The sequence below is a fragment of the Antennarius striatus genome, chromosome 13, assembly GCF_040054535.1.
Source record: "Antennarius striatus isolate MH-2024 chromosome 13, ASM4005453v1, whole genome shotgun sequence".
Taxonomy (NCBI): Eukaryota; Metazoa; Chordata; class Actinopteri; order Lophiiformes; family Antennariidae; genus Antennarius; species Antennarius striatus.
In genome coordinates this window covers 10067650-10087743 of record NC_090788.1, presented here as the reverse complement: position 1 = coordinate 10087743, position 20094 = coordinate 10067650, and the positions used below count along the sequence as shown (strand labels likewise).

The window sequence follows — 20094 nt, the reverse complement described above, 5'->3', positions numbered from 1 at the left end:
CTTTTCATCTGCGATGATGCCAAAATAAGAAATGTGATCTAACGTGTGCCTTGTTGCATTTACATAAGCCCTGATCATCTTTGCTGTGACACCAGAGTTACACTTGGAGACAGGCATTAATCTTTTCATTTCCAGACTCGTGTTTTTGTGCCAAGACAGGCAGACAAGGAGTAAACAGGACAAGATGCCTGCAGGGGGGGATAAGTCTCCACAACCACCCACTTAGAGTTTCCTCTGATGAAGGCCTGAACTTGACCCAGATTCCCCTTGTGAAAAGATGTTAAGGTGAAATTACACCAAGCTTCTTCAGTGAGGACGCCTCTGGTTGACACTTTTTTATAATTCAATATACTGTCCACAAAAAACTAACATCGCAGAAGAAACGCTTTTTGCATTTCTAGAACACTCTTACATTCAGGACAGTCTACATCCCATAATGTGCACTGATGGATACCTGACCCACTTGGAACAATTTATGCAAGCTGATAACAGCAGACAGGGCTAACAGCCCCGCTGTGTTCCTGCTGGGGGATTACTAATAATTTAAAAATATTGCGGTTCCCCAGCACTCAATGTAAGTTCATTCTTTGTGAATTATTAATTGGATGAAATGAATGATGGATTTGAACAGACTCTGGAATAATGCATTAAGAGAGAGATTAACATAGAAGTACAACCAACAATCACTTTAGAGCAAAGCCTCTTAAAGACTCAGTTAGAAGGTGCTGCCCTGAAAAGACACCCAGTGGGCGGAGCTTGTACTCATCGGGAAATGGAGCAATCGATATGATGTCATAAAGGAGGTGCAGAAAATAATGTAAACGCTTTATCAAAATGGAGCGTATTAGTATGGGAAACATCAATCATTGCATTATATAGTTGGCACTTTGGTAATGTGAAAACTATTGAATGGAGCAGTGGTAAGTAAATAATGTTGGATGGGCCAACTCCTGCTATACAGACTCTATTTCTGTCAGTATCATCATCTTTGCTTGTGTCCTTGTGCCTTTCAGGCCTGTTCCCTCAGGGGTGAATGTGACCAGCAGGGGGCAGTCAGGTGACTGTTCAGCTCAAAGCCCATGAAGGTTATTAGACCCAGAGAAGCTGACTTTTTTCTTTTTAATTCATGATACTGTATTACATTTACTGTATAAACGCTACATATACTTTACACTACGCCCTTGCTACATGGAGGTCTGTTAAATAATCTCATTTGTGATTTTGATACTGAAAGACGCTGATAGAAGTCCTGGGTTATTTAAGGGCCTCAATTTCTCAACTGACATTTTGAGGGCAAAACAAATATAAGTTGTTAGATAATATAACAGCTGAGGGTTAAATTTTATATGTATTAGTAAATAAAAACCATTACGATTGTCTCGTCTTCAAGACAATGAATAGACTACGCAGTCCTTGTTAATCACAGACACTGATGGAGGCAACAGGTTGAGGTTGAGGCAGCATTTCTTTATCCCCGAGTCTGAATTCAGTCGATTCACTCTTTTGTATGTAATTGCTTCATCATACAAGCAGTGAGTCACCTGCTTGCTCAATGCGGGAGCAGTGATTCAATATGACTCGCTCTAAGAGCAAAGTGTCCAATGCATAACCCTGCCATCTGAACTTGCTGCAAACTTCACCCACAGTTACAAAAAAACCACCCACCAAGTAGGGCATGTCTGAAACTCATCAGAGCCATCATCTGCTTTGTCCTTCGCTGATGATGCTGAAATAAAAGAATAGTTCACAGAGAAATTACTGAGAAAATTCTCCTACGCACATTCTGCACTTCACATCTCCGCTTCTTCAAGATGATGTTATTACATCAACGGTTGCTTTCAGAGGCAGATTGTAACCTCAGGAGGGTCATTTATGAAAAGAATGAAATATGTTGATAAGAATCAGGAATAGGGAATGATTTTCCATTACGTGAATATAGCTCTACAGGAACTGATTTGTCTATTATCTCTATTAATCAATTCAAATCAACTCAATTGAATACCAAAATGTAATTTTCACTGTTGATGAGTTTGTTCATATCTGATTTGTATAATGCAAACAATAAGAGACAATATTGAAAGAGGAGATTTTATAAAAGAAGTTCGAGAGAAAAGCTTGACGCAAATGAACCGGCCCACCAGTGTGTCATGTAATCCCAGAGGAAGTTCATATGATGGACTGAAACCTACACAGTCGTTTATTATTTATTAGTCTAATGAATAAACTCTAAAATAGTTTAACATGTGTAGAAAAAAGCTTAAAGGTTTTGAGATGAAAACATTTCAGTGCTGAAGATTTAGTGGATTTAAATCTGTTTTTTCTAGTACAAATTCGACGGTGGGTTCAAAGGATATAAAACATAATAAAATTATTGTGACCATCTTTTCCATCTAAAATTTCTTTGTTTTTTTAATTTAACTTTTATGTTATCTCATACTGTATTTTTACAGATTTCTAGTTTTTACATTTGTATGATCCAACAGATCAAATGATCAAACATCAGTAACATCCAAATCTTGGAGCTGCGGAGGTAAACTAAATCCAGCACCTTAATTTTCCTTATAGGCTGGTGACTAGATCCCAGCGTGCTCACTGGAAGCAAATTTAATGTTTATTTCATTGTGAACATTCAAAAACACACCAAATAAAAATGAAGGCTTTATTTTAAAAAAGCAAATCACACTTATTGAAATAAGACACATGTAGATCTAGATAGACAGTGCATGGTTGAGTACACATAGTTGTGTTCCGGCACCATCAATGCAACACCGCTGCTCTGGCTCCTGCTCTTCTTAAACCTATTTAAGTGCATTATATAATGGTGTGTCTCAGCACATTATATCATGGCCAATTTTCTTGCACTCTGCCCCACACTGGTCCATTCATGTCAAGATTTCCCTCCCAGTTTGAGAGTGACACTCTTTTAATGTGTCATCAACTACATCTTCAGGCCAATTTCTGCCACCCAAATGAACAATCTGTCGTGCATCCAAATGGCAAATGAAAGATGACTGCCATGTAGTGCTGTATGCTGGAAGTAGTTGCTGTGCAGTTGGAGTGAGGAGGGTGCCAGCAGTGGTGGAACAACTCCACCGCAGCAGCCGCAGCAAAAGGTAAATCATAACATGGCTGCGAGACATGCAGATGGAGGTTTGAACATGAGATAAGCTGGCAGGATTTAAATATTAAACTTTCTTTTACATCACAAAAAAGAAGAAGCCTCTCGCCAGCACAGGCGTTACGTGACAGGAAATCTCAGCTGGGATGACACTAAATCCATATCCGTTGGAAAGTATATTCATTGTATGACAGCTGGAGAAACACATGTGTTCATCCACAGAACTTCTGACAATGAGACTAGAAACTTACACCCATTCCAGCTCTTGAATATGTACACAGTTTGATTCAATGGTGTAATAACAACCGGGAAATACTTTACTCCAGTTGGTCTTGGCTCTGACGACAGACAGAGTAGCACATGTACAAAAAAAAGAAGATTTCATCAAACAATCCATTCCCACCTAAATAATTGAATAAGCTCACTTGAAAACCTCATATTGTCATGCTTCCGGTGTCTACCCGGAAGTTCCAACTGCTAGACAAGTTAGCTCCAGTCTTCACATTTGTCCATGTCTCTCACTTACGGAGCAGTTTTGCCTTTGTCAAACATAGCGGTTTATATTCTTTGATTGTGACGGACCTCACTTTGTTGTGTGGGGAGCCCCGATGCTTTTTTCACAAGGACCGAACTCACGAAGCCGGCGTCTACCCGAATGGCCAGACTGTAATGCCGAGGCGGCCTTCGTCTTCGCGTTCGTCTGTCTCACACACACAGAGCCATTATGGCTTCGTCGGATACAGTGGTTTATTTTCTTGTGACGTTGAAGAAAAAAAAAAAGTCTGATATTAATGTTTTATTGTGGAATTTCCACTATTCCTACTAGTTCACACTTTAATTAAATACAGTGGTACCTCTACTTACGAAATTAATTGGTTCTGGAAGAAATGACATAAGTAGAAAATTACATAAGTAGAGACGTGTTTTCCATGCAAATGCCCTAATCCCTTCCAAGCCCACAAAAATTCTGACATAAATGTTTTATAAGGCATAAAAATGCATCAAAACATGTAACAAATACATGTTACGATTGGATTATTACACAATAAATGAGAGTTGTGCATAGCGTAAAAAAAAAAGAATAGAGTAAAGAATAATAATGACGGTCATTTACCTTTTAACTGCTGTCCCCATTGTTTTTTGCCCTCTTTGGTTCATGCGCTCCTATTTCACCATGCCGAACAACACAGTGAATTCCAGTCCTCCTTTTGAACTTCTCCAACCACCCACGTGATGCCTTAAACTCCTTAAACTTCCTTTTGTTTTAATAACGTGTCGATTGTAGATTTTTGGCCATATTCTTTGGCGAGATCAACCAAACAAATCCCTTTCTCGTGCTCTTCTATTATCTCTTGCTTTGTTTGCATGGACGAAAAAACTCTTTTCTTCGTCTTTTCTTTTCCTCTTTTCTCCGTCACTTTCTTGGGGTCCATAGTAAGTACGTACTAAAAAAGTTATTCTATTTTCCCAAAACTATCAGAACACCTAACGGGTCGAGAGCCAAATGCTGAAGACACTGCATAAGCACCAATCTAGCTCCACACACAGGTGGAGTGGCATCCCTCTTAGCCAATGGGATGCCAGGAAGACACGTAATAGGTAAAAGCCAATGGCAGAGAAGCTATGACAATGTTGCGTTCAGGAACCCATGGGAGATTCAAGTATCAGCCGATACTGTGTTTTTACATTACATAAGTCGAAATTTCTTTCGTAAGTAGAGGCAATATTTTCCTGCTGAGAAATTTCATAAGTAGAAAATTTCATAAGTACAGACATTTGTAAGTAGAGGTATCATTGTACATAAATTAAGGAATTTTCAGAGTTTCCAACACTAACATACCAAATTCTGATAAAAGGGTTACAGTAACCTTCAGCATATCAGCTGCTGCCTCCCCCTGACTGAACTGTTCTGACATGCCCTTAAATAAATCCAGATCATGAGGACCCTTTATACCACCATCTGCTGCTCTGACTGAAACCTGTTGTTTCTTTACATTGTGTTTCATATTAAAAACATACAAGTCTCCTCGCTTTACATATTGGATTTGAAAAACATGAAAGTCTCACATGTCAGCAGTTACATCTGATTTTTTCTTTTTCCATCATGTAACCTATCATTTTATCTCCATATTGGATAATTTTAAATCAACCTTTGACTGTTTAGTTGAATAAACTCTGTAAAAAGCCACTAGATTTTTTTGCAGGATTACTGTTTGCCATCCAAATGTGTGCAATACTTCCTTAAAACAGGCTCATAATGGTTTTTCCAAGATAAAACAAGAATTAAGCAATGAGCATTACCAGTGAGGCATGTCAGTGGGGTGATGAACCTTGTTTCCTCCTCGATTTCCTGAAGGTCTCTCAGATATTCCAGCTAATTAACTAGAAATTCTCGTGGGACAGTCTTATCTCAGAGAATGTCCAACCACAACCTGTTTCCTGCTCACAGCGTCTCTGCTGTGTTATGCATAGAGATGCTTTCTTGATGCTTCTTCTGTTTCTTGTGCCTCCAGAGCAGGACGACCACCAAGAGAAGCAGCAGAAAGCTCAACGCTCCCCCGATGAGTCCTGCTTTCAGAGGCAGGCTGCTGTCCCTGGGTTGGTACGTCATACAGGAACCATCACTCTCTCCAACGTCGTTCACTGCAACCACACAAACCTCTGAGATGTGGTCGATGTCGCCCACTCCACCGCTCCTCTGCGCCCTCCCAAATGTTTGCCTTTCTTTCCCTCCCGCCGTGGCGATGTACGATGTGACATAAGAATAAGGTGCACACCATGAAATCACAACCTCTGACCCGTTCCAGGACACTGATATCAGTTTGGGAGCCTCTGGAGCTTCATTATGCAAAGTGAACCCTGGACATAAGCAATTGGTGGAGGCTGCTAGCTCAGCACAAGGGGTCTGACCCTCAAGGCAGGGATTATAATTACATCTCTGAAGGGTCCAGTTATTTGGAGACAGAGTCATGGGGAAAGGAGTGGTGTCTTCATATAGAGAATAATCCTCGGAGCTAACGAAAGGGTTGCTGGTGGGAAACCCCAGAGGCCTCAGAGTCCTGACGGTCCCTGGGACTCCTGAAACCGTCGGCGAAGATGAGTAACCTCTCATGAGAACCAGGCACAGGATCGCCAGTGGAAAAGAAGTATGTCGGGTGGCAGGCATCGTCTGGAGATCACATTCACACACAAATATGAATCGGTGAACTGGAGAATCTGTTTTGCACAGGACTGAAAATTATTATCACGTTGTGTTTACGACCATCTTTATTGAAAAGAGTCTGAATGAGGACATAAAGTTATTTCCTTCGCTGATGCTTTGCCTTTCACAGACAACATGGGGACACAGGGTGGGACTGTGTCGAATGAAACCAGGGGCTCACATTTGGGCCTAGTTTCAGCCAAAAACAATAAATCTGTGTGTGTTTATAAAGCGTAAAGCATAAAATGTTTCCTCACAACCAGAGCACTTGAGTAAATGCTAACAATGTGGTTAATTTAATTAGGTGAAATGCATCATTCTGTGGCAGGTCTGTCAGTGATTGATAGTCTTGTATATAGACTTGCTGGAAATTATCCTCATCTGTTAGGCTTTTGTGCTACTTCACACTAATTCAACATTCCAGACGGTATTGCACAACAGGTCCAAGTGTTAACACGCCCAAGAAACTGCAGCACTGTCAGCTGGATCCAGTTCCCACAAAACTGCCTGCGTGAGTTCCAGAAGGATCCACACGGACGTACCTGAAGTGTGGTTTGTGTTGGACATCCATGCAGCAACAACCTTTAAATAATCTCAAATATGTCTGTTTGACTGCTATGAAAGCAGCTCTCTACTTTTTCCACAACTAAACTATCCATTTGTGTTAACAGTAAAATAATCAAATACTCAAAAACATGAACTTACCTGTTGTTTGCTAAACTTGGAAACCGTTACCAAGGTGTGTGACTCCCCTTCTCCTGATCTTCTCTCCACTTGCTTCCTCTCTTGCACTCTCTCTATTTATGTCTTCCCTCTCCCCAACAATCATCCCTTTCATTCTGCCCTCCCACAGCTACCCCCCTATCATTCTCCCTCCTTCTAGTCAGTGCTGCACCAACTCCACCTCCTTCCTAAATGGTTTAGCAATGTGCATGAGTGAGTAACGGTACATGCAGTTAGTGGTGTTACCGCTATAGTCTGTTGATTGCGTCACCATTACCTAGCTCCTACTGAAGTGACCCTCATAGATTCTTGTTGGATTCTGTCACAGCAGGGCTTTCACAGCGTGTCGGGCGTGTAGATGAGCTCTTGTTTTCCTTTTAAGGTTGAGGGAAATTGAATCGGAATGAGGATTGTCCCTGTCATGGTTTTGATTTATTTGGGATTTTGTCATCTTTGACATATGCCAATGGCTCCAGACAGTCTATCCAGTGTTCCCCTTCCAACTTGAAATGTTTAAAAAAATGGCTCCAGTTTCTGCAGCAGGACATAAAATGATCAAGACTTAGAGACAAAGATGTTCAGAGATGATCCTGACTTTACATGTTCTGGGAATGATTTGGAATATAATGGAGAGGTTATTTTATTTTGAAATTACTGACAATAATAGTTAGAGGAATTTGAAGACCAAGGAGTAATTAATTGTCAACATGCACACACTGGCAGGAGAGGTGGACAAGATGTTTTGTTGGTGGAGGGACCTTATATATCTCAGCTGAGGCCTGACATCCAGCAGCACATTTCAGCCTTGAAATGCTAGATTGAGTTGTTCTGTCGCCACAAATCTGATTACGCCTCAATTCAGGCTGTCCTGATTTAGGAAGATATGATATAAGCCATATTATTTGCTGTTGTTTCTGTCCTGTGTTTACTGATTTGTTTCTTACTTTTGTTTTATCATCACGGATCCTCAACCATCGTTTCTTTTTGTCTGGTTTGTTTGTCTGTGTTTGTGAACATAAAGGAAGGAACGTGGGTGAGTAAGTGTGAAGGAGATGTATGCACTGTCTCTATGTAGGATTGTGTGTGGGTATGCTTGTATGTTGTCTTATACAGGTTGTGTTCATCTACTGTATGAGTGTATCATATCATGAGTGATGTGTGCGTGCGTGCGTGCGTGTGTGTGCGTGTGTGTGTGTGTGTATGTGTTTTGGTTTATTCACACTCATGTTTAAGCACCTGTTCAATTCTATAGAGTCTGTGGCTTATTTGTGGTGAGTTTATCTGATAAAGGACGTGAAAAGAAAGATTAAAATTAAGTTTTAATTAGGTAGCAGACAAAGCAATGGTGTGACAAGCAATGTGAGCGAGTTAGAAATAGAACTGCAGTAAAAAAATATTTCTGCTATGACACAGATTCAAACAGATGGCTAAAGTTAGATAGTTTATTACATGACGCCAATATTTACTGTTCCTCTTTGCGGTGTGCCACATCACTTTTTCCCCACAACTGCTGCTGTTTGATTGGAATGGCTCTGCTTACCTAAACTGGAACAAGACCATAAGGAATAAGTTGTTTTCATAAATGAAATGGAGTCAGTCCAAATAAATACTAAGTTCCTGCTGTCCTGAAAGATCTGCTGAATAAGTAGCATGTGTGTTTGATAACAAGCACCATAAGTCACATCCATGACATCATACATCTGTCTGTCTGTCTTACTGTCCATCTGTCTGTCTGTTCACAGCTGTATCATAGTGTCAATACACTATATAAATAAACTGACGAGTAATTTTTCAAACAACAATCCCTTTACGATAAGTCAAATTAATCATTGGGAGATTTTGGGTTCTTCAGTACTACAAAAGTTTCCTATTCACTGTTAAATAGGTAACAGGCTGCATCACACATTTTCCATAATGATGAAGACTAATTAATTCTGTTGGGGAACGTTCAGTGGACAAATTAATTTCTTCCTCTTAATAACAAACCATTTTAAAGAAAGCAATTAATTTCAATTAAATGTGTCTTTTCATTCGTGGTTGAAGGTGACTGATCATTAATGTATCATGTTTATGACGAGTTATGACGATGATCTGAGTCATTCCGACATAAAGAGGTCTGCAGCGCCCCCTAGAGCCCAAGAGTGACTATAACTAAACTGCAGAGAGCGTTGGACTAAGTCTATCTCCTCAGTTATTCAAGGAGAATGTCTGAAAGTAATTTACCTTCATGATGGATTTATAGCGATCGGATTGCTTCAGAAAACTCAAGATTTGTGTGTTTTTCGAAACAATAGAGTCTCTTTTTAGCCTTCACCGGATGGTATGGGACAGAACTTATTATCTTTTCCTCAATGCTGGAGTTGATAGAAGTCAATGAGAAGTAATAACCTGCGAACTCTTGACGCAGGACACAAGTTTAATTTTAGATTAGACAAGGAAAGTTGCCATTTTCTTCACAAATGGCTGCTACGCTCCTTGAAAGTGGAGTAACTGTGCCCCAATTATTGACTTACAGGCTAATAAATAAACTGTATATAGTGATATGACGTCTCGGCTACCTGCTTTATAATACATTATTTAGATGTAGAGCCTGAATAATAGAAACAAATACAACTGCCGGGAGGGGCGGGCCGATAAAAAAAATATTATCTTATTATTTATCAGAGGTGATGAGGAGGTGATGGGCAGGTTTGGTATGCAGGAGAGGAATGCAGAAGGACAGATGGTGGCTGACTTTGCAAAAAGGATGGAAATGGCTATAGTGAATACTTTCTTCCACAAGAGGCAGGAACATAGGGTTCCCTATGATAGTGGAGGTAGGAGCACACAGGTAGGCTACATCTTGTGTAGATGGTGTAATTTCCTCCGGGATTAATAAAGTATCTATCTATCTATCTATCTAATCTGAAGGTGACCAGTCACTGCAAAGTAGTGGTAAGAGAGAGTGTAGCCAAAGAGCATAGGATGGTGGTGTGTAGGATGACTCTGGTGATGAGGAAGATGAAGAGGGCAAAGGCAGGGCAGAGGACAAAATGGTGAAAGCTGAAAAAGGAACAGTGCTACATGACTTTTAGGAAGGAGTTAAGACAGATTCTGGGTGGTCAAGAGGCGCTTCCAGATGACTGGACAACTAATGTAACAGGCAGAGAGTACTTGGTGTGTCATCTGAAAGGAAAGCAGATGGAGACTTGGTGGTGGAATGAGGAAGTACAGGAGTGTATACAAAGAACGAGGTTAGCCAAGAAGAAGTGGGACACTGAGAGGACTGAGGAGAGTAGACAGGAGTACAGGGAGTTGTAGCATGAGGTAAAAGTAGAGGTAGCAAAGGCCAAACAAGGGGCTTATGATGACTTGTATGCTAGGTTGGACAGTAAGGAGGGAGAGACTGATCTGTACAGGTTGGCAATACAGAGAGACAGAGATGGGAAGAACATGCAGCAGGTTAGGGTGATTAAGGACAGGGATGGAAGTGTATTGACAGGAGCCAGTAGTGTGATGGGAAGATGGAAAGAATACTTTGAAGAGTTGATAAACAAGGAAAATGAGAGAGAACAAAAACTATAAGGTGACTGTTGTGGACCAGGCAATAGCAAAGATTAGTCAGGATGAAGTGAGGAAGGCAACGAAGAGGATGAAAAGTGGGAAGGCACTCAGTCCTGATGATATACCTGTGGGCATATGGAAGTGTCTAGGAGAGGTGGCAATAGAGTTTCTGGCTGGGTTGTTCCAACAGGATCTTGGATAGTGAGAAGATGCCTGAGGAATGGAGAAGTGTGCTGGTGCCCATTTTTAAGAACAAGGGAGATGTGCAGAGTTGTGGCATTTTGACTTCTGTGATGATTTAGAATTTACAACACAGATTTTTCTAGAGTACAATGGACAACAACAATAACACAAGTCAATAGAATTTTTCATTCTCATCTGCTTTGTTTATCTATGTTTGAGTGGGTCTCAGTCTAATTAGGTGAGGAGCATTTTTTAAACAGAATACCAGCAAAAACAATTTAGTTCACTCAACCTTATAGTGCCAAGTGGCCACAAAATCACCATGAAAAACGTGTTTCAAGCTAGAACTCGGACATAATTTATTTTTGTGATATGATGTAGATAGGTAGTTTTTTCATGTTATCTTCTTCTTCTTCTTTTCCTTTCGGCTTTTCCATTCTGGGGTCGCCATCGCGAATCAATTTCCTCCATCTAGCCCTGTCCTTTGAATCCTCTTCTCTCACACCAACTACCTTCATGTCTTCCCTCATTACATCCATAAACCTCCTCTTTGGTCTTCCTCTAGGCCTCCTGCCTGGCAGTTCAAAACTCAGCATCCTTCTACCAATATATTTACTATCTCTCCTCTGGACATGTCCAAACCATCTCAGTCTGGCCTCTCTGACTTTATCTCCAAAACCTCTAACATGTGCTGTCCATCTGATGTACTCATTCCTGATTCCTGGTCACTCCCAGAGAGAACCTTAGCATCTTCATCTCTGCTACCTCTAGCTCTGTCTCCTGTCTTTTCTTCAGTGACACTGTCTCTAGGCCAAACAACATCGCTGGTCTCACCACAGTTTTGTACACCTTTCCCTTCATTTTAGCTGAAACTCTTCTATCACACATCAAACCTGACACTTTCCTCCACCCGTTCCATCCTGCCTGTACACGCTTCTTCACCTCTTTTCCACACTCTCCATTGCTCTGGACTGTTGAGCCTAAGTACTTAAAATCCTCCACCTTCTTGATCTCTTCTCCCTCTAACCTCACTATTCCACTTGGGTCCCTCTCATTCACACACATGTACTCTGTCTTACTGCGGCTAACCTTCATTCCTCTCCTTTCCAGGACAAACCTCCACCTCTCTAGCTTCTCCTCCACCTGTTCCCTGCTCTCACTACAGATCACAATGTCATCTGCAAACATCATAGTCCATGGAGATTCCTGTCTAACCTCGTCTGTCAGCCTGTCCATCACCATAGCGAACAAGAAGGGGCTCAGAGCTGATCCCTGATGCAGTCCCACCTCCACCTTGAACTCTTCTGTCACACCTACAGCACACCTCACCACTGTCTTACAGTCTTCATACATGTCCTGCACTGCTCTAACATACTTCTCTGCCACTCCAGACTTCCTCATACAATACCACAGTTCCTCTCTGGGCACCCTGTCATAAGCTTTCTCCAGGTCTACAAAAACACAATGCAGCTCCCTCTGGCCTTTTCTGTACTTCCACACCAACATCCTTAAAGCAAATAATGCATCTGTAGTACTCTTTTTTTGGCATAAAACCATAATGCTGCTCACAAATGCTCACTTTTGCCTCTAGCTTCCACTACTCTCTCCCATAACTTCATTTTATGGCTCATCAGCTTTATTCCTCTGTAGTTGCCACAACTCTGCACATCTCCCTTGTTCTTAAAAATGGGCACCAGCACACTTCTCCTCCATTCCTCAGGCATCTTCTCACTATCTAAGATCCTGTTGAACAACCCAGTCAGAAACTCTACCGCCACCTCTCCTAGACACTTCCATACCTCTACAGGTATATCATCAGGACCGACTGCCTTTCCACTCTTCATCCTCTTCAATGCCCTCCTCACTTCATCCTGACTAATCTTTGCTACATCCTGGTCCACAACAGTCACCTCTTCTAGTCTTTGTTCTCTCTCATTTTCCACGTTCATCAACTCTTCAAAGTACTCTTTCCATCTTCCCATCACACTACTGGCTCCTGTCAATACACTTCCATCCCTGTCCTTAATCACCCTAACCTGCTGCACGTCCTTCCCATCTCTATCTCTCTGTCTTGCCAACCGGTATAGATCAGTCTCTCCCTCCTTACTGTCCAACCTAGCATACAAGTCATCATAAGCTTCTTGTTTGGCCTTTGCTACCTCTACCTTCACCTTACGCTGCATCTCCCTGTACTCCTGTCTACTCTCCTCAGTCCTCTCAGTGTCCCACTTCCTCTTGGCTAACCTCTTTCTCTGTATACACTCCTGTACCTCCTCATTCCACCACCAAGTCTCCTTATCTACTTTCCTTCCAGATGACACACCAAGTACTCTCCTTCCTGTCTCCCTGATCACATTAGCTGTAGTTGTCCAGTCATCTGGAAGCACCTCCTGACCACCCAGAGCCTGTCTTAACTCCTTCCTAAAAGTCATGCAACACTCTTCCTTTTTCAGCTTCCACCATTTCGAACTCCTCTGTCACACCTACAGCAAAGCTCACTACTGTCTTACCACTACTTTGCAGTCACTGATCTCCTTCAGATTACATCGTCTACACAAGATGTTGTCTACCTGTGTGCTCCTACCGCCACTCTTATAGGTCACTCTATGTTCCTGCCTCTTCTGGAAGAAAGAATTCACTACAGCCATTTCCATCCTTTTTGCAAAGTCAACTACCATCTGTCCTTCTGCGTTCCTCTCCTGGATACCAAACCTGCCCATCACATCCTCATCACCTCTGTTTCCTGCACCAACATGTCCATTGAAGTCTGCTCCAATGACAACTCTCTCACTTCTAGGCATGCTCTGCATCACTTCATCAAAGTCCGACAAGAATTTCTCCTTCTCCTCCAGCTCACATCCTACCTGTGGAGCATACCCGCTAACAACATTGAACATCACACCTTCTATTTCTAGCTTAAGACTCATCACTCTGTCCGACACTCTTTTTAACTCCAGGACATTCCTAACAAACTCCTCCTTCAAGATAACTCCTACTCCATTTCTCTTCCCATCTACACCATGATAGAACAACTTGAACCCTGCTCCTAAACTTCTAGCCTTGCTACCTTTCCACCTGGTCTCCTGTACACATAGTAGGTCTACCTTCCTTCTCTGAATCGTGTCAACCAACTCGCTACCTTTTCCTGTCATGGTTCCAACATTCAACGTCCCTACTCCTAGTCTTATACTCTTGGTGTTCCTCTTCTCTTTCTTCGAGCGAACGCACTTTCCTCCTCTCCTTCTTCGACCAACAGTAATCCAATTTCCACCGGCGCCCTATAGGTCAACAGCGCCGATGGCGGTCGTTGTTAACCCGGGCCTCGACCGATCCGGTATGGAAGTCATAGGTTTGATTCGCATCTTTGATTTGGCAAAAGTTTTACGCCGGATGCCCTTCCTGACGCAACCCTCTGTATTTATCCAGGCTTGGGACCGGCACAATAAGACACTGGCTTGTGTCCTCTTGCGGCTACATTAGTTTTTTTCATGTTATGAAAGTGTTATATATTTATCGACACGAAACGTCTGGTTGTGCCGCACATAAATCACAGAAAGGGAGCGACACGTTGCTCTTATCCAGAGCTATAAACTGCTGTCAAATTCAAGCCGGAGGAAAAAAAAAAAAAAGCTACGCAGTTGTTATGACGTCATTAGTGCGCGACAGGCCCCTGTGCCGTTTCCGCAGGAATGGGTGAGTCGCTGTTGAAGGCCATGGTATCATGTCGTTGAACAACCATTTACGGAGCTCAATGTCGTTCTAAAACAACATCACCGCATGCCCATTTTACAGCTGCACGGTTAACAAGAGTATCTACGTCCGCAATCGATTGAAACCATTAGTTTTAAAGCTAACATGCTAATGTTCACGAGTGGAGCTAGGCCTAGTCGCACCTAGTTGAGGACATTGTTTATATCAGCGACGCTAGTGAACCCGGTAATGTAAATGCTGAGACTACATTCATTCCTCTGAAATATTACAACAGCCAAACTGTAATTATTTTATTTTTTTTGAAGAATTTAGGTGGCGTCTTTTGTAGCACATCTTAGCACACGCAGCAGTTAGCTAAGTGAATTAAAGCTAGCTAACGACATTAAAACAATGACTTCCAGGAGGGGAGGGTATGCTGGTGGTATGGACTCTTCGCCATCAAATAGCGGTAGCAGCTCGGTCCACAGTGGAAATCGCAAACAAAGTATCATCAACGTTCCCGAGAGGACAGGGGTGGACTCTTGCTATGATCGGAAAGCAGACAAGGCTGCATACGGAGGGTCGCAGGGCAGCATGACTGTCACGTCGCTTAAATCCCGTCTCGCCCCGACAATTCAAACTGCCATGTCCGCCGCTGTGGACACTCTCCTCGGAGAAGTGGTGCTTGTGCTCAACGAGACTCAACAAGAGCTGCTGCATAAGGAACAAGAGAACGAAAGACTCAAAGTTCGCCTAGAAGTTTCTGAGAGGGAGTTGAAGACATTACAGGAGTGTCTGTGCAGTGCCCAGAAGCTCATAGATCAGCTTCAGATCTCTTACACGGGATCTCAGTCGGTTAGTCAGTCAGTTTTTGCCCCATCCTTGTCTTCCATGGCTGCATTGACATCAGGTTTGGACCGGGACCACCAGAGTTCACGAAATGTTAATGGAGCTGGTGTTGATTTGGGGCTTGGAGGCTCTGTGGATGATTCAATTCATGGGTTTGAGCCAAGAGATGACTACAAAATGTGCCAGCTATCAATCCAGCCAGATGGCTCTGTGACCAGCCATTCTCTGGACTTTGCATCCAACCCACCTCACATGTGCTCAGACTCCAGCAGACCAGGTAAATTTGACACATTTATTATTCCATATATTATGGCTGATTCTTTTACTCAGTATACAGGGCTGAACTAATGGCTTCATGACTTACTGTTAATGTACTGATAGTCCTTTACCAACAATCTCTGTCTGTACCTTTGTCTGTAGATGAGAGGCAGTCTCAGGGAGCAGGTGGATCTTCCAGGTTTGAGATTAAAGAGGAGCAAGGACAAGTGTCGGGTTCTGGTCAGCCCAACAGGAAGGATTCTGGGATGTGTAATGACAATAGAGTTGGGGATGGGGAGCAATCATCCCATAATGTTGGTGACCTCGGCTATGTTCAAGTTGGAGGGGAGGAAGGTTCCCATCGTTCATTCACTCAATCTCTGCGTCACCAAAGACTTGTCCGAGACTGCAGCAGTGGCCTGCCGCAGAGTGGAGGCGATGGACAGAAAACAATGACAAGGACTTCTTCGGCTGGGAGAGGAGACAGCGTTTCACCAGGCAGAGCAGAGGTCTCTGTAGGACCTTCTGCTTCTGACACAGCAGGGGATCCCTCTGCAGATCGTCCTCACCACTGCTTGGAGTGTGGAAAGACTTTCCGTCTGATCTCCAGCCTGAAGAAACACATCCGCATCCACACCGGAGAGAAGCCCTACCCGTGTGGAGTTTGTGGCCGCCGCTTTCGTGAGTCAGGCGCACTTAAAACCCACCTGCGAATACACACTGGTGAGAAGCCGTACTCTTGCTCTGAGTGTGGAAACTGCTTCCGTCACTTGGATGGTTTGCGCAAACATAGACGCACACACACCGGAGAAAAACCGTACGTGTGCGCCATCTGTGGGAAACGCCTCAGCCGCCTGCAGCACCTCAAACACCACCAGCTCATCCACACTGGAGAGAGACCATGCTGCTGCCCTCTCTGTAACCGCAGCTTTAAGGAGCCGGCAGCACTACGGAAACACATCCGTACACACCGGGAAGAAGGAGGTCACATGGGGATTGGTGTCAGCGACGACACAGATCCAGATGCCATAGATGACATTAATAATCTCCACCCAGCAGCTCCATCCCCTCAGATGAGGTTTGGGGAGTGGGTGGCAGAGGAGGATGACAGCTCAGTAGTGGACTGTGTGTAGATGATGGTTAAAGAATTAACTCTTGGTTGAAAAATAGAGATTGAAGTTCTTTGTGTTGTTTGTAAACATAATGACAACAGTCACATGTTCCATGCTGGTAAAGAATCTGCCTAGAGGATCTTTTTAATTTTCTAACATTTTCATTTTTCACACTAACTGAAAAAAGAGCTTTTCAAAATATCCACTGCACATTCTTAAATAGTAGATATCTTTTTCTGAACATTCCTAAACCAGCTGCAGTAATAGGCAGGTTGTTCTTGGCACAGGGATTGGCTGCTTTACCAGTTGTCCAGCACTAATTTGCAAAACCAATGACAGACGTAGACAAGCGCTGTTTCTCCACTTTTAATTTGAAGTGCCTCAAATACGTCACTGAACCATCATCACAGTCTGCTGCTTTTCTAGATGGTTCCCACATAGACTTATGTCTGGAAAAGTTTAATTCTCACCATTAATTTCTGATGGTTTCACATATTAGTTATAAATTTATTTCTAATTTTATTATTTTTGGCTTTTACCAACATACTGATCTACTAAAGTAAATAGAAATGGATCCTTTGGGCTGGTTCTCAAATTATGTCGATGGAAATAAGTTTACAGAATGTGCTTTATTCCTTTGGGTGTTAAGTAAAACACATATCAAATAAATTTTGGCTCAGTATTTAAACCTTAATAAAATATTTGAGTAGGGGTGATGGTGCTTATACACTAGATATAATTTTATCTCAGAGCATTTAATGTGATTCCAGGCCTAACAACAGTATAAACACTAATTTTCTTGTTTAAACAGCTTTTATTTAAATCCTTAAAAAGCAGGAATAAAACATTGTTGATGCCAGTATCAGCTGAAATTTCAGCTCTGCTCGGTATTTCTTCTTGATCTGCAGCTTTTTCTATTCATGAGAATGATTCACATCTTTGATGGTGCATGATAGGCCAGTTATCAACTAAGATATTCATCTGGTTTCTTCATCTAATCAGTAAATTTGACAAAAATATGTCATCATTTTTTTCCAGTAGTTGTGCCTGCTTCGGGTGAATATTATCACGTTTGAAAATCTATTGATTATGATGGTCCAAAGCTCTGTACATATATTATCAGTAGCAAATACCCTGAAAACCCAATGAGGTGCTACTGAAAAGCCAATCCTGGTGATTTATTGGTTTCAACAGGATTTGGTTGCTTTACAGTCTAAAGTTAAGGTATCTTGATTGCACACGATCACATCAAAGCAAGAACCAGTTAACTTCTCTGGTCTCTGTAGAGCCCTCATTACGAACACAACGTCATGTTTTCAGTTTCACAAGTTTTTTTCTCGAGACAGATTCACCCTGAATACATCTGTAAATTTACTAAATAACTGGCTCCCGTTATTGAAGGTGACAGTAGGATATTTGCAGATCAGGAGCTCAAAAACCTTCACTGCTCTATCATAGATCGGCTTACATCATTCCATTCTTCCTTATTAATCAAACCACTACTCCAGAAAGTATCTCCTATCCTGGATTGGTGTTAGCAGCCAGCTACTAGCAGAAAGATGTTGATGCCTGTGCATATCTGTTCCTTTACTGGAAAAGACACCTGGCTGTTTCTGTAAATATAAAGTAGTTCTTGTAATCATATCCGGCTAAAGAGGGTTAACACTGGTGGAAGAGTTCATGTTCAACAATGACTTAAGAGGTTATAATGTGCTTTGAAATATGACTATTGTAACATTTAGTGTAAATACACAATCTGTTTACGGTTCTTCCTGATGCCCCAATTTGACACGAGCATTAAAGGCCTCCGCCATTTAAGCTTACTGTATGAATCTGGTGTTATTTACCATGTATACAACTATATTGATGTCTATGTATCTATGATATCTGCATTTTAAAAGACATTCAAATGCTTAAATATCTGTTCCTGTATACTCAGAATGCAATTTGACATGGTAATTGTCAGCCGAGGTAGTCATATTTATTGTTTTGTATTACATACAGGGAGGCCTTTGCATGTAGGTTTTAGCTGAAATAGCGTTCAGCCATACAAAGTCAGTGTTAAAAGTGAATTGAATTACTTTTTATGATTCTGTGGTTTAAATATATTCCCCTATTTCATGCTTACCCCATTAATCTCTGTAAATGGTATTGTATTAAAGGGCCTTGTTTATACTTCTCCTTCTGTGCCTATTTCTTCTCTATATGAAATTAAAAAGAGTACCTCTTAAAGAACAATAATATTAAAATTTTATACTGGGTAATCTGTGTTTCCCCATAGCAAGAAGGTTCTGGGTTTTGTTTGTGTGGGTTCCCTCTGGGTTCTCCTGCTTCGTCCCACTGTTTAAAAACATGCAACAAAAGGGAATTGTGAATAAATTGCCCTCAAGAGCAAATGTGAGTTAGAATGGAGTGTCGGAATTTGAAACCTGTTGAAGGTGTAGCGCTGCCTCTTGCACAACATCAGCTGGCAGAGGCTCCAGCAGTTAGTCCATTAAATGGATGTCTTATTTATACAGCGCTGTACAAAACAAAGTAATGCTTCTGCGCAATTCTGCAAAATGAAAAAGGTTTGAGCAGCAGTTAGAATTGTGACTCCACTAAAAGTTCTAATTAGATCAACAGTGTGGTGCAGCTAACGCCACAAGCATGTCCTAATTTTAGGTGATGCCTGTTTTGTTACTGAAGGTTCACTTAGTTCATTTCATTATATCATGGCAACAAAACTGCATTAACCCTGGAGGCAAGTTTTCACACCAAACCACTTCACGGACACACCCAAAACCATCCTTTGAATAACGCCATGCTATCCTGATAATAACAGCTGTGTTCTAACGACACAAACCGTTTATTTTTTTGCGATCATAGAAGCTTTACATGATATAAGTGACAAACGTGAGTACATAGCACCATTTCATGGTCTTGCTTTAATGTTGACATTACATCATATTACTCTGCTGTGATAAAATACAGATACACTTGTGGATTTATCGAACTTTATTATCGATGAAATAATCACTCAAGTCACTGAATGTCTCCTGAAGAGCTGGAATGATCAATTTTTGCAAGGACAAAAAAGCAAATAATGAACAGAATTTTACAAAATCTTTTGGAAAAAGTGTTTATGGTTTATTATATTTACTTAAATATTTATGTGAACAGTCAGCCTGTTAGTAGTTTGAAGTTACATAAATAGAATAAAGGAAAAAAACAAATTATTCTCACAATATAATGACAATAGTAATGTTTCGGCAGATTGAAAACTGATGAAGAAATGGATGAAGATGATTAATTTACTGTTGACTAATCCCGTTGGGAGAAACACAAACTTATTCCAACAAAAACAATCACAAATGGGAGTTATGACATGGGAAGAAGCGAGCTCTGTGGAGAGCCCAGTTTCCCTGCATGCATCA

General features: G+C 41.6%; 1 protein-coding gene and 1 long non-coding RNA gene across 2 annotated transcripts; one reads left to right on the top strand and one right to left on the bottom strand.

The window, feature by feature from the left end:
* Positions 1–2645: 2645 nt before the first annotated feature.
* Positions 2646–7163, bottom strand: LOC137606172 (uncharacterized). Its single transcript, XR_011037830.1, has 2 exons — positions 7026–7163; positions 2646–6287 (listed from the first exon to the last, which is right to left on the bottom strand). It is a non-coding gene; the product is annotated as an uncharacterized lncRNA (long non-coding RNA).
* Positions 7164–14422: 7259 nt separating this feature from the next.
* On the top strand, positions 14423–18837 carry si:ch1073-224n8.1 (uncharacterized). Its single transcript, XM_068331323.1, has 3 exons — positions 14423–14462; positions 14882–15585; positions 15729–18837. Exons 2-3 carry the CDS (start codon positions 14904–14906, stop codon positions 16697–16699), a joined length of 1653 nt encoding a protein of 550 aa, XP_068187424.1. The 5' UTR covers positions 14423–14462; positions 14882–14903; the 3' UTR covers positions 16700–18837.
* Positions 18838–20094: the final 1257 nt, after the last annotated feature.